Here is a 15,196-nt window from a genome sequence, read left to right as displayed (position 1 = left end):
ATTCAAACTGGAACAGGTACAGAGAAGGGCTACTAGGATGATCCGAGGAATGGAAAATCTGTCTTATGAAAGGAGACTTAAGGAGGTTGGCTTGTTTAGCCTAACCAAAAGAAGGCTGAGGGGAGATATGATTGCTCTCTATAAATATATCAGAGGGATAAATACCAGAGAGTGAGAGGAATTAATTAAGCTCAGTACCAATGTGGACACAAGAACAAATGGATATAAACTGGCCATCAGGAAGTTTAGACTTGAAATTAGAAGGTTTCTAACCATCAGAGTAGTGAAGTTCTGGAACAGCCTTCCAAGGGAAGCAGTGGGGGCAAAAGACCTATCTGGCTTCAAGATTAAACTTGATAAATTTATGGAGGAGAAGGTATAGTGGGATAACATGACTTTGGAAATTAATTGATCTTTAACTATTCATGGTAAATAGGCCCAATGGCCTGCGATGGAATGTTAGATGGGGTGGGATCTGAGTTACTACAGAGAATTCTTTCCTGAGTATCTGGCTGGGGAATCTTGCCCACATGCTCAGGGTTCAGCTGATCACCATATTTGGGGTCAAGAAGGAATTTTCCTCCAGGGCAGATTGGAAGAGGCCCTGGGGGTTTTTTGCCTTCCTCTGCAGCACTGGGTACGGGTCACTTGCTGGAGGATTCTCTGCACCTTGAAGGCTTTAAACCATGATTTGAGGACTTCAATAGCTCAGACATAGGTGAGAGGTTTATTGCAGGAGTGGATGGGTGAGATTCAGTGGCCTGCATTGTGCAGGAGGTTAGACTAGGTGATCATAATGGTCCCTTCTGACCTTAATATCTATGAATACAGTTCCCACTGTGCAAGCTTTCATTTTGCTCCAAGTGCCCAGGCAAATTAAGATGAAGCATTACAAACTGAGGATTGTAGGCTCTGAGAGTTGCACATCCACATAAAAAAGTGTGGGAAATTAATCTACTTAATTAAATCTACTTAATTTTATGCATATTATGTATGACTGTGGGGCTTCTGGTAAACTGCCAGTGTGGCCTTGGGACAAAATTTTGTATCCCTCTAACACACCATTCTAGACAAGGAGGCAAAATAAACAGTAATTCCACAGATTCCTGACATTCATTCATCTGAGTAAGAAAAAGATTTTACGTTTCACAGAAATATGTATCCTTGAAAACAGAACATCAGAGAAAGAGAAAAACAAAAAAAACAACCAAAGAAAAGTGAGAAATTTATTTAAAAACCCTGTAGAAACAAAGATTTTCCTTATTTAACTATCCAAATTAACATTTCAGAGTAACAGCCGTGTTAAGTCTGTATCCGCAAAAAGAACAGGAGTACCTGTGGCACCTTAGAGACTAACAAATTTATTAGAGCAAATTTGTTAGTCTCTAAGATACCAAAAGTACTCCTGTTCTTTTTATCCAAATTAAAGATCTTAAAGCACAAAGTTGTTGCAATTAAATGCTTTGGCTTCCATAAAGCAATCTAGACATTTTCTTGAGAAGAGGTAAAAATGCGTAAAACTTTAGCAAACTTTAATCCCACAGACTCTGAATCGGAAAGACTTGGTTAAAACGGTACATTGTTCCAAAGAAAATACATGAGTGGAAACATCTTAAGAACAAATGTTTATAGGACAACTTGTCTCTACATACACCCAAATAGGCAAGGTATATAGCTAAGTTTTTAGAAGGGTTATTAACTACTATTATGGAACATTATCCCACCCATTCGCAAAAACTGTCACTTGTGCAATACACATTTGCATTTTCAAGCCCTAATGAGTGCTCCCATCTATTACTTCTGCTTACCTTTAAAATAGCAGGTCTTAACTGGCGGGAGTATAACTCACCTCACTTCATTAAAAAAATGCATCAGGGCATTATATAAACAAGCCTATGACTTACTCCATTGTGCTGCTGTCTCTCCACCTTTAGTGATGTCCCACTGGAATATGGCATTTACTTTCTTTACCAGCTGATTTCCAACCTCTTTGATGCGGCGACCAATTTCTTCAAACACAAGATCACTCTGCAGCCCTGACGCCTATAAAATAAAGTACATACAGTTTTAAATGGAAAGGTACATTAAAAGGTAATAAAAGTATAACTACCGTTCAAACACAGCATCCAGAGAAGTCTATTCTGCAAAGTGATTACAATACAGTAACTCCTCACTTGACATCCTCCCGGTTAACGTCGTTTCACCCTTAGGTCGCTGACCTATTAGAGAACATACTCCTTTAAAGTCCCGCAATGTTCCCTTATAACTAGAACCCTGCGCTGACACACAAATGTGTATTGGCATCCCATGCGCTATCCACAAAAAATTATCTGCAGATATCCACAGATTTGCAGGGCTCTACACTGAGGGCCAGGCTGAGGCTCCGATGCACCTCCCTGCTGGAGACCAGTCAGAGAGACCCACATGGGCAGCCCACATGCAGTCGTGGACCCGCCACCTGCCCTTGGCCAGGCAGAGAGCCTGGGGGGCGGGGACAAAATCAGGGGCTGTTCTCAGCCACCCCACCACCTCCCGCGGGCAAACTCTTACCATGGCCAGGCTGTGGCTCTGAACCGCCCACCTCCCCGGCCAGAGCCAGGATGGGGAGAGCCACGTTGGTAGGTGTAGGAAGCCGGCAGACCCTCCACCTACCCTGGGCTGGGGACGTGAGCCGCCCCCGTCCCAGCCCCCCCGCCCAAGGCAGGTGGAGAGACCCAGGCTCCCCGCAGCTAACAGCGCGGCTCTCCCAGACCCAGCTCTGGTGAGGGAGGAGGGGTGGCAGGGCAGCTCAGAGCTGCAGCCTGGCCACTATAACAGCCGGGCGGGCAGCTGTGGGGAGCCGTGCAGACACTCCACCTGCCCTGGGCGTGGGGCCCAAGCAGCCCCCGCCCAGCGTCCCTGCCCCCCTGGCCTTGCACTGCAGTTCCTCACAGCTGCCTACCCAAGTCTTACCATCAGAGCCCTGCGTGGATACAAAATTTGTATCTGCATCAGTGCTGCTATCCACAGAAATGGTTCACAGATATCCGCGAATATAAAGCGGATACCCGTGGATTAATTTATAATTTTGTTTGGTGCAGGGGCTTGCCTGCCCCCCAGCTTGAATGTTGGGCGGATAGAGCAGGACAAGTCCTTGCGCCCCAACCCCGCTCCTCAGCATGAGCCAGGGCGGAACAGGGCAAGCCCCCACACCTCCACCTCGTTCCCCAGGAGGAGTGCTGGGTGGGCCAAATAGGGCAAGCCCCTGCGCCTCCACCCTGCTCCCTAGTTGGAATGCCCAGTGGGTGAAGCGGAGCAAGCCCCCCTGCCCCCACACAGCAGGAGAAGCGGGGCAAGCCCCTGTGCCCTGAGCCCACTACACCCCTGCCTCAACCAAGCTTCACAATTCTCATAGGTATTAAAGTAATTGTTTAAAATTATGTAAAACTTTTACTATACATGTATATAATGTCTTTTGTCTGGTGAAAAAAACTACCCTGGAACCTAACCCCCCTAATTTACATTCATTCTTATGGGGAAATTGGATTCGCTTAACATCGTTTCGCTTAAAGTTCCATTTTTCAAGAACATAACTAGGATGTTAAGTGAGGAGTTACTGTATAATAGAGATATATCTCCTTCCACACACAATAATCACATCCAGCACGTCTACTTTAGACGGTAAATTCTACCTGAAAAAAACATTTTTTTTGTGGAATTGTTCCTGAGAACGATTTCACATATTACCTCTATAGTTCTTGCGATTTATCTTTGTAATTTAAATAATCCTGAAGTGAAAGCATATATTTAAGCCTTATAAATTACCTTTCAATTTACCTGAAGTGTAATCATGGCTTCTGCCCCACAATGCATTATGTACACTAGTTATAGAATAAGGCATCATCTAAAAAATGGGTTGCCTTTATTTTCAACATATTAACTTTCAAAAAATAGATTGATTTATAAGGTTTCAGTGTATTCATTTCGCCGTGGACAGTCAAAGATATAGCATATATTCAGTATTTTTGGTGTCAAACTGTTTGACTAATGGTAAATTTAAGCTACTATGTAACTACTGCAAATCCTACCTTGACGCCACAACGTGGCTGTTCGACAGCGATGGTAGCAGAGTATATTCTCCGGCAGGTCTAACCATGCTATCAAGGTGTCGGGACTGTCAGCCCAGCGAGGGGGTTGTTTCCTCTGTGGAGAGGTGTATGATCCCTCTTCCTAAGGCTGTAAACTAGCTAAATTGAGGAGGTAAATGCCCCGCTGACAGCCCAGACAGCCCGTGGCCGAAAACAATGGCTAGAACAACATGGAAAACCAAGTCTCCGTTCTCTGCATGTTCCTCAATCCCCACTTCGGAGGCAGTGAGGCATTCGAATGACAAGAGGCTGAAAAAAATCTCAGGTGCCAGGTCGCCAAAAGGAAACCGGACAACTCTCTCAGTGTGCACTTACAACTGCAGAACACTGACGAGGGAGGAATCGATAAACCATCTCATGGAGGAAAAGGCAAAAACAGCCTGCGATGTGCTGGGTCTTTGCGAAACATGACAAAAGAAGGAGATGGAGGTCAGCTGGAGGGATGGAAGCATGGTCATTCTAGGAAAAGGAGAAGGCATGAGGACAGCTAGAGAAGTCGGATTCATCATAAACAAGGAACGGTCTTTGAAAATTGTCTCATGCCATTTGAAGTCATCGCGTATTGGGGTGCTTTACCTCCGACTGAACGAAAATAGTACCCTCAAAATCATCAAGATCTATACTCCTCTAAGTGCATGCGAAGATGATGATGTAGAAGAATTTTATCAGGAACTGGGGGAAACCCTCGCTCGGAGTTCCACATTATACGATTGTGATGGGAGATTTTAACGCCAAGGTTGGAAGATGGAGAGAGGGTGTAAAGTTCATAGGAAGGTATGGTATCAGAGAATGACTAGCTATATTGGCAGAAATGAGGAAAATGTTCATTGGTAACACCTGGTTCCGAAAGGAGGCCAACAGAAGATGGACCTGGATTGCACCAAACACGAAGACAAAAAATGAAATTGATTACTTTCTGATTGATAGACGACACGTTGTGCAGGATATTTCAGTAGTGCCATCATTCAATATCGGTAGCGACCATCACCTACTGACAGCCTGACTCACATTCACTGTGTGAATGTGGAGAAAAAGGAGCTGTGTATGGCGAACAGAAGGCACAAAATGGTAGCTTTCAATGAGGCAATCCCGAAGGAAAACATTTCTAGGAAAGACTGGCGCCTCCTGGACAACTGCGACGACGATTATGAGAACTTTAGTAAGAGACTGAAATGGTGTGTGAAATCAGCTGAGCGTGAAAGACCAAGAAGAGCTTGCGGAAGAATCTTGGAGAGGACAAAGACTTTATGGAGAAGAGAAGGACAATGAAAAGAAATGGCAGCGACAGGCTTGAGTTCTCCCTTCTCTGCAAGCTCATACGAATGAAGTTGAAGGAAGACTTCGAGAAATTTCGAACCGAAAAGCTCCTAAAGGCTGCTGAAGATCCTAAAAGTCTCAAAAAATGCAAACGGGAACTGGCATTGTACAGGTCATCATTATCTGCTTTGAAGAACAGGGACAGAGAATCAGTAAACGATCAAACAGAGATGGAGGCGATCTGCAGCGATTTCTATACCCAGCTGTTTGCATCCCGTATAGACGTCCCAATGCCATCACTTCAACAAACTGGTGAACACATACCCCCTGTTCTCATCAGCGAAGTCCGTCACGCAGTCCATCAAATGAAAGAGGGGAAGGCTTCAGGCAAGGACGGTCTGATAGCAGAAGTGCTTAAGGCGGGAGGTCAGGAACTTTGGAAAGCTCTCGCCCAAAGGTTCAGCTGCTACCTGGAAATCCAAAAGATCCCGTCCAGTTGGACGGGGTCCAATACCATCTTGCTGCATAAGAAAGGCGATAGAGAAAATCTAAAGAACTATCGCCCAATCTGCCTGCTTTCACATATCTCTAAGTTGTTCACTAAAATAATAACAAATCAACTGTCATGAAACCTGGATGAACAGCAACATAGAGAGAAGGCTGGCTTTTGAAGGAATTACAGCATGACAGACCACATCTTCACTCTAAACCAACTACTAGAGCGTTCAAGGGAATACAAGTTCCTTTTGTGCATTGCCTTCGTGGACTACAAGAAGGTGTTCCACAGCGTAGAGACTAACGCCATTCTTGAAGCTCTTTCAGAACAGGGCATCAGCATGAAATATATCACATTACTAAAGGAAGCGAACTCTGGCTGCAGCACGGACATATCACTGTTCGATACTCCCCTCCGAATCCCCATCAAGAAAGGAGTGAAACAAGAAGATACAGTTTCACCAAAATTATTCACAGCCTGTCTTGAACTGGTTTTTCGATGAGCAGACTTGAAAGGCAGGATTAATATCAACGGCGAGCGGCTAAACCATCTCAGGTTCGTAGATTATATCATACTGATAGCTGAAAATACAGCCCAGCTTGAGAGAACGCTTAAAGAACTGAACATGAAAAGTAGTCAAGTCGGATTAAAAATGAACCGGTCGAAAACGAAATATATGAGATCAAATGGTCTGCCAAGAACCCAAACATCACTTGGAGGAGAGCAGATCCAAGAGGTTGATAAATACGTTTATTTGGGCCAGGAAGTCAAAATGCACCACGATCAGAAAGATCCACTATCGCGCAGAAAAAAAGCTGGATGGTGCGCATTCAATGACATCAAGGACATCCTCCAAGGAAAGATCAGCAAAACAACTCGTGCAAATCTTTTTAACTTGACTGTGCTTCCAGCGATGTTATATGGCAGCGAAACATGGTCGCTGACAAAGACTGAAGAACATCAACTGTCACACAGAGGGAGATGGAAAGAACATTTTTGGGCATTTTGCTCCGCAATCACATCCCCAACGAAATAATTTGGCAGCTGTCTGGAGTGAGAGACATTGTTGAAAGCAGGCTCAGCAAAGTGCGGTGGGTGGGACATGTGGCCCGACTCAGCAACAACATTTCTATCTGAGTGGTATCCATGAGAACAAAAATGGCCATGCGATCAGCCTCCAAAGAGGTGGGATGATTTCCTCACAAGGAGATATGGACAAGCGTGACGAAGGATTGGAAGACATGTTGTGATCAGCTCAGTCTCAGCTGATGAAAGACCGACAGTCTACGCATGTAACTAAATTTAAATATTTACATTTTGCATCCAGTTAGTCATTTGTAAGCCTTTGTCGCTTTTTAAAAGATACATGGTTTAATGGATAAGTTTTTACATTTTAGGAAGTTGCTCCAATATTAACATTTTTATCTATTACATTTCATCCTACAGTCCAGTTATCAGACTAAGGCAGAGTTAAAGGTGCCATATCTTTTATTCACCTTACTGTACCTAGGTGTACATAGCACACAGGATATTGTAAGCGTTGCAATGAGCATTGCCTAAAATTAAGATTGCCTGACACATTTCATTATAACACATCATTTTCAATTGCTTATAACTTTTTCAAACTTCAATCATTTAGGCTGAAGTTTTCCATGATGGCTGTCTAGCTCAGGCTGAAATATTTTGGAAAATTTGAGCAAAAATGCTTCAGCCATTTCTCAGAACAAGGTCAGAGAAATGTAAGCAGTTTTGCCTATGTTAAAAAATTATTACAACCACTTCACTGAGAAGCTCTAGCACTTCCACACACTGGAGCAGGGACTAGAAATTTGGCACAGATATCCCTCTGGTCAAAGAGCTGTGCCTTTTGTCATCCCTTTGAAAATCTGTCCACATTTAGCCAAGATACAAGCCTCTGAAACCCAGTTTGCGGACATTGTTTAGAGACGTGTTAAAGTTTGACAGTTAAATTCTCTGAACATTCCATCTGTTCTGAGCCTGATCTAGCCCTGGACTGCAGAGGATAAGCAGGATTTTCCCTGAAATTGCTCCCCATAAAAATGGGGGTGCTATGTAGCACTAGGCACCAGAACTAAGAGCAGGGAGGTGGCACAGGCAAGCTTAATTCTGGCATTTCCTAACTTCTGAGTACTTGATTTTGTAGCTTTAATATTCTTTTCATGTCATTCTTGTACATAATATAGGATATATGCTATAATGGAACTTTAGCAATACTTTGGCATGAAATACAAGGTAGAATGTCATTGCTATGAACATCAAATTCTAAGCCTACCATATTTTATTGTACTCTTTTATACATTTTGGGGATAGATTGGCGTTATTGTCAGATAAAAGACAAATCTGATAAGGAGTAGAAATACTGTACTTTTAAGGGACAACTATACAAAAAAACAACCCTTGCCAACCTTAAAGACAAACTAAGACGTCTACAATGGGTTACATCTCCAAAGGATTTTTGCTGACAGTATACAATTGCCAAAGGTATGCGCATTGCAGATGTGGACTGGAATGGGTTGATGGGGGGTGATTAGATGCAAATGTGAGGCAGACAAATGGAAACAAACTATTTAGTCACAGTAGTACTGAAGACAATCTGGATGAATCTGGGAACAGACACCAAGGAACACCACTATGGGGGACAAGATTGTCTATGCCTGGCTTATTATCATGCCATTAAAGAAATCTAAAACAGGAAGGATGAGACTCTCCAATATGCCACATGACTTAAAGGCTGAGAAGGTGTAAGGAGAAAGAGTTTTCTAGGAACTTGTCTTAAGTATTATATAATTCCATTTCCGTAGTATCTGAGCACCTCACAATCTTTAATGCATTTGTCCTCAGAACCCCCATGAGGTAGTGAAGTACTATCACCACTCTACAGATGGCGAACAGAGGCATAGAAAATAAATTACTTGTCCAAGGTCACACAGGAATATGATTGTGAAGCAGGAAATTGAACCCAGGTCTTCAGAGGCCTAGACTAGCACCCCAACTCTCCCATCCACAATCTGGTCTGTGCCCCACCCTGACAATCATAACATCTAGGTCAGAAGCAGGCAAACTTTTTGGTCTGAGGCTGTGCCTCCCCAAACAGCCAGCTGTGGTCCAGCCCCCGCCCCAGATCCCCCCACCACCCGCTTCTCGCCTCCTGATGTCCCCCCGCCAGACTCCTGCCCCATCCAACCCCCTCCCGTTCCCTGAAAGCCCCCCCAGAACCCCCGCCCCATCCACACACACCCCCCGACTGCCCCCTGCCAACCCATCCAACCCCTCCTCTCCTTCCTGACTGCCCCCCCTCCCCCCAGGTCCCCTGCCACATCCAACCCCCGCTTCTCCCTGTCCCCTGACTGCCTCCAGAACCCTGCCCGACTGCCCCCCGCCGCCCCATCCAACCCCCCCTCCTTCCGGACTGCCCCCCCCCCGGGATCCCTACCCCCATTCAACCCCCCTGTTCCCTGTCCTCTGACCACGATGACCCCTGTCCATGCCCCCCTGTCCCAACTCCCCTGCCCTCTTTCCAACCCCGCCGCTTCCTGCCCCCTTACCGCGCTGCCTGAAGCACTGGTGGCTGGAGCCTGGCTGGAGCCAGCCACGCCACCGCGCAGCACAGAGCACTGGGTCAGGCTGGGCTCTGCAGCTGCGCTGCCCCAGAAGCGCGCTGCCCCAAGCATTGTGCCGGTGGCATGGCGAGGTGAGGCTGTTGGGGAGGGGGAGACAACCGGGGAGGGGCTGGGGACGAGACAACCGGGCCAGGAGCTCAGGGGCCAGGCAGGAGGGTCCCGCAGGCTGGATGTGGCCCGCAGGCTGTAGTTTGCCCACCTCTGATCTAGGTACATCAAAGCAAATGCCTATACACACATACCAGGAGCTAGATTGTGAACCCCTTACTCACCTTGGTGAGAGTTATTCACTTGAGTAGCCTCCAACCCTTTTCTACAAAATAAACATTTCTCAGTACTTTTTATTTGTATTCTTTTTAATTTGCCCCTTCCACCTTTCTCCTCCTCTATTGTATATCTTGACTTTAACGCTTCCTCTGTCTTTCTGTCCATTTTCCCCTCAATCTATAAAAGGTTACTCATTTCTAAATGTACACAGTATTTTTTCTCCGAAGTCTTGTCTACACCAGAAAAACAGGTCCCCATATTGTAGACACTGCCATTAATAGTGCAACTGAGTTTGAGTTCAGCCACCAGGTGCTCATATCTGTGGATCTTACACAACCATCCACTTCACTTTCTAGTGTGTTCTTAGTAGCTTCTTTTGTATAAGACGTGGTGATTCACAACCGAATAGCTAAGATTGCTGCCAAGCATTTCAAAACTGGAACACCCATACAGGACATTTTCTCAAATAGATCAATGAACCTAGAAGTTTAAATAACTCTTACCTGTGTATTACTGTATTAGTTTACTCATCTCATATCACTTGTGAGACCGCTACAAAATTCTAGTATTTTGTACATTCTTTCAAAAGTAAAACAGAAGTATGCTTCTCCACAAGTTGATCCATCTAAGTGTCTTTTTCCCCTACCTTAATGGGGTCTTTAGCTGAAGGTTTATCAAGGATTGATGTCAGATCTACATATGCTCCTGCAATGGCAACTTCTCCAGTTTCTTTGACCTGTTAAAAGAAAATTCATATTCTGAGTGGATCATGCCAAGTAAAGAAAGAAGAGTTATAATGACCAAAACAGCTACATTTTAAAGCGACCAAGCAATCTTCCTCATGTCTTGCATCACAGATTAGAAAACAAAACTTAAAAAGCTCCAGCAAAGAGAAAAACAAAGGAAAATCATGTTTGAAGTAAATTAGAAATTATTGCTTTTACAAACAGTCCTAAAAAAGAACAATTATGTTTGTTTTGATGCATAAAGAAAGCCCAAATATTATGATGTTTTTCTATTAAAACTACCACCACAGATTTTCTGGATAAGGCCATAATAGCAGGACACAAATAAAATAGCTCTTATATAGAGCTTTTCTTCAGTAGATCTCAGAGTGCTTTAAAAAGGATAAACTTTTACAAACTGAGGCACAGAGGTGATGTGATTTCCCTAGGTTCACTGAACAGGCCAGTGGCAGAGCTGGGAATGGAACCCAGATAGTTCTTTTGAGTGCCGGTCCAGTGCTCTATCCACTAGAGAGCACTACATCTTCAATTATCAGTTCAAATTATTTCAAGTACATAGTCTATTTGTAGGTAGAATGTCCTAGCATTGAGGCTATCTGTTCAAATGAGCACTAAGAGCATGCTACTACGTATCTAACAAGCATGGCTAGAGCGATTTAATTCTATTTCTCTTCTAAGGAATTTTTAAGCTTTATTTTTTTGGATATGGAAAGATATTTCTCCTTGGCCTAAAAAGACACCATCAACTTAAAAATCATGCTTCTATTTGAAAATGTACTTCTGTTGTTCAAACGACAGCTAAGGTTACTTGTTTACATAAATAATCAGTTCACAGCAAGCTGGGACATGAATCTACCCTGCACTAGCCTACTATGGACTAGCTGTCTCTATGGACACCACTGATGCACATTAACACTTCCTTGATGCACTCTGATTTAGTCCTGTTTCAAAGAAGACTCGATCAAAGCGCATTATCAAATTGTTAATACACATCAGCAGGGTCCACAAGGACAGGCTAGATTCACACCCCAGCTTACCATGAAACAAATGTTTGTGTAAACAAGCCCTGAAATAGTTCAAAGAGAAAAGATCTTGCTCTATTTTTCCATTTATTTACTTTATGCATATATGCTTTTGACAGCATTTTGTGTGTAGTCAGTTTCACTGTTCCCCTCCTTTTGTGGGTCTTTAAGGCAGCAACAGGGAAGAATTAAAATATTTTGATAGGAAAATAGATTCGTTGTTGTGAAGTGATAAAAAAATGACAGAACTCCTTTTTTCTAAGGACTGGATTTCAACTTGACATTGCCTCTTTAAAGAGAAGCTACAGATTCATTTAAATAGTATTTGTTTAAATATGTTGTGCACAAGCCTGTTGTTGTTGAATAACTGCAGAATCTGACTGACAAGACTCCATTCTTCCCCCTTCTTTTGTTGTTTCCTTCAAGGCATTCCATGTGAAAGCATAAGCTCTTTGGGACAGGGACTATGTGTAATTTATACTATCAGGTACCTAAGCTACCTCTTGCTACAAAATAAAATAGATAGGGGAAACTAAGCAGAGATCACAAATATTTAGACAGAGGCTTCATGTATTCCAATTGGCCCAGTAATCACAAATCCTGACCTGGAACCTTTTCACACAGCTGACTTAATAAATCCAATATTAAGTAACTGACCATTAAGGTTAAGATTTTGTCACAGTTATTTTTAGTAAAAATCACAGACAGCTCACAGAAATTCACGGGAGCTCATGACCTATCTGTGACTTTACTAAAAATAACCGGGGGGGGGGGGGCAGGACTGGGTGGGAGGTGGAGGAATGACAGCTGGAGTCACCCCACCACTGTGGGGGTGGAGGGACCCAGACCCAGCCCCAGCTCCAGTTGCCGCAGCCACGAGCAGGGCTGGGGAGAGTGAGTGTTGGGGTACACAGCACTAGCTCTAGAGCTGGCCGCAACTGCTGGGCAGGGGCACACGGTCCCAGCTCCAATCCCAGCCACAGCCAAGGGTGCAGAGCCCCAGCTATAGTCACAGGGGGGTGTTCACAGCTACGGCTGAAACTGTGGGACAGGGGTGCACAGTCCCGGCTGTGGTCCTGGGAAGTTGTGGGGCAGAGATGCACGGCCCTGGCTATGGCTCCAGCCAAGGGTGCACTGACACAGCCATGGTGGAAGCCGTGGGGGGAGGGGGGCCCACACAGTCCTGGCTCCAGCCCCAGGTGTGGGGCAGGGGAGCATAGCCCCAGCTCCAGCCACACCAGGGGAAGGGGGTGGGGACAGAGGGGCACGGTCCCAGGTGAAGCAGAAGACGACTCGGAGGTATGGTAAAGTCACAGAATCAGTGACTTCTGTGACCTCCGTGACTAAACTGTATCCTTACTGATGGTTTGTAAAACCTATAACAGGATGGCCTATACACAACGTTTTAGAATACATTACTATTTGCATTGGTGCTTTGCTGAAATTTAAGACTAATGTATAAGTATTCTTTGTTGAAACTTTTGAAAATAATTAAAGGTGAAGTAATGCAAGTCTGGGATGCCAACTGCTGCTTGTTTCTGAAAGCCTATGAACTTTAATCCAGCAATCTACATGTGTGTGAACAAAATGTATGCATGGTTCCTTTTCTCTTCCCCAGGAGTTTTGTATCTCTTTGAGATAAGCCCATCTGCTGGTCAGAACATAAGATCCTTGAAAAAGCTGGTAGGGTCTTTTTCCCTAATATGTGCACAGTGGTGAGCACACTCTGGTCATCATGAACATTATAGTATTTTATTAAGGCATCCAAAGACTCCCAGCCTAAGCACCAAAAAACCTAAGTGTACTATACTTAACAGCTTAGCCTTTTTAAAATAATATATTAAATTACAGAGAAATTACAAGAAACCCTCAACAGACATGCAAAACAAACACATATTTGATTTGATAAAGTAGCTTAATATTACAGCACTGCTTCCCCTTGCAAGATGTTCAAGGGGTAGAGAAAGAAAAGCAAATCTACACTGCCTGATGAGATGGAGAGGAGGAAGAAGGGAACTGACTCAGACACAACAGGTTTGGGAAGAGAGATAAAAAGCTTGAAGATGTAAGTGACAAGAATACCCAAGAAATAGGCAGTTTCATTTATTGTGTTGATTAAATCAGCCAAGGAAAAACTACAAACCAAAAATTATTCAAATCATGTCTAGGGGCTTGTCTATGCACATAGAGGTACCAGTTTAACTTACGGCATGATTTTAAACTGATTTAGTTAAACCAGTACACAAGACTCTGGGGATACTCTTATTTTGGTTTAAACCAGGTTTATTAAGGCTTAGTTTAAATTAGTTTAAGTTAAATTGGTGCAGCTTTTCTCTATAGAAAAGACCTTTGGTACAGGTTCAAGCTAAATCATAACAAGATAGCGTCTACCTACAGGTTTGCACCAGTTCAGCTAAACAGGTACAAATTTGTGTGTTGACAAGGCCTAACATAGAGACATTGAAGATAACCACTTGCAGTTTTCACATTTTTCCATCATTAAATATATATATAAACCTCAAAAGCTATATTTACAAAAACAGTACAATGCACTTAATTTGGAATCTTAATGCTATAAAAATCCCTAAATTAAGGGAGTTCTTATAGACAATGTTATTTCTAGCAACTGTGTATGCAATCTCAATGACAGCAGAAAACTATTATTATTAGATGGAGAAATGAGGTGAAGTGATAAAGACTTCTTTTCTTCAGAGCTATGATTGAAGAACCATTTTGTTCCCCCACAGGAAAAAAAAAAAAAAAAACTTTTAACATCCTTTGCTAAAGCCCATAGCCTGAGTCTCACTGTTCTGACCTTGGTTTGAATGTGAATTCTGTTTCCCTCCTTCCACATCTCTGTTTGCAGAGTTTGTCCTGGAAAGACTGGTTTTACAAAACGGACCTGCAAAAAGAAAGAGTTCAGATTGCCTTATTTATTTCTAAATAAAAACATTCAGCAGTAGTACTGATTTGCATGTAAACAAATATGCAATCTAGAGCATAAAATCAATTGAAATAGAAAAAACTGTTCAGAAAACATGTAATTGTCAAAGCAGATTATCTAACAATTAGGGCTGTCAACGATTAAAAAAATTAATCGCGATTAATCGCACTGTTAAACAATAACAGAATACCATTTATATAAATATTTTTGGATATTTTACACATTTTCAAATATATTGATTTCAGTTACAACACAGAACACAAAGTGTACAGTGCTCACTTTATATTTATTTTGTATTATAAATACTTGCACTATAAAAATAAAAGATAGTATTTTTCAATTCACTTAAGTACTGTAGTGCAATCTCTTTATCATGAAAGTTAAACTTATAAATGTAGAACTATGTACAAAAAATAACTGCATTAAAAAATAAAACAATGTAAAACTTTAGAGCATACAAGTCCACTCAGTCCTACTTCTTGTTCAGCCAATCGCTCAAACAAATTTGTTTACATTTACAGCAGATAATGCTGCCCACTTCTTGTTTACAATGTCACCTGAAAGTGAGAACAGGCATTCACATGGCACTGTTGTAGCCGGCATTGCAAGTGCCAGATGCACTAAAGATTCATATGTCCCTTCATTCTTCAACCATCATTCCAGAGGACATGCATCATGCTGATGATGGGTTCTGCT

General features: G+C 43.0%; 1 protein-coding gene across 3 annotated transcripts in view; it reads right to left on the bottom strand.

Moving 5' to 3' along the window:
* The window catches only part of HSD17B4 (hydroxysteroid 17-beta dehydrogenase 4), a 124,326-nt gene that overhangs the window by 17,208 nt on the left and 91,922 nt on the right, over positions 1-15,196 (bottom strand). For all 3 annotated transcript variants that reach the window (XM_048850825.2, XM_048850827.2, XM_048850826.2), the window contains 3 exons: positions 14,372-14,458; positions 10,435-10,524; positions 1,905-2,043 (listed from right to left, as the gene is read on the bottom strand). In XM_048850825.2, the coding sequence (XP_048706782.1) occupies positions 1,905-2,043; positions 10,435-10,524; positions 14,372-14,458 (316 nt within the window). The remainder of the gene's footprint in view (positions 1-1,904; positions 2,044-10,434; positions 10,525-14,371; positions 14,459-15,196) is intronic.

This window comes from Caretta caretta, chromosome 5, assembly GCF_965140235.1.
Source record: "Caretta caretta isolate rCarCar2 chromosome 5, rCarCar1.hap1, whole genome shotgun sequence".
Classification (NCBI taxonomy): Eukaryota; Metazoa; Chordata; order Testudines; family Cheloniidae; genus Caretta; species Caretta caretta.
Note: the sequence above shows the minus strand (reverse complement) of the source record. Positions and strands in the feature narration are given on the sequence as shown.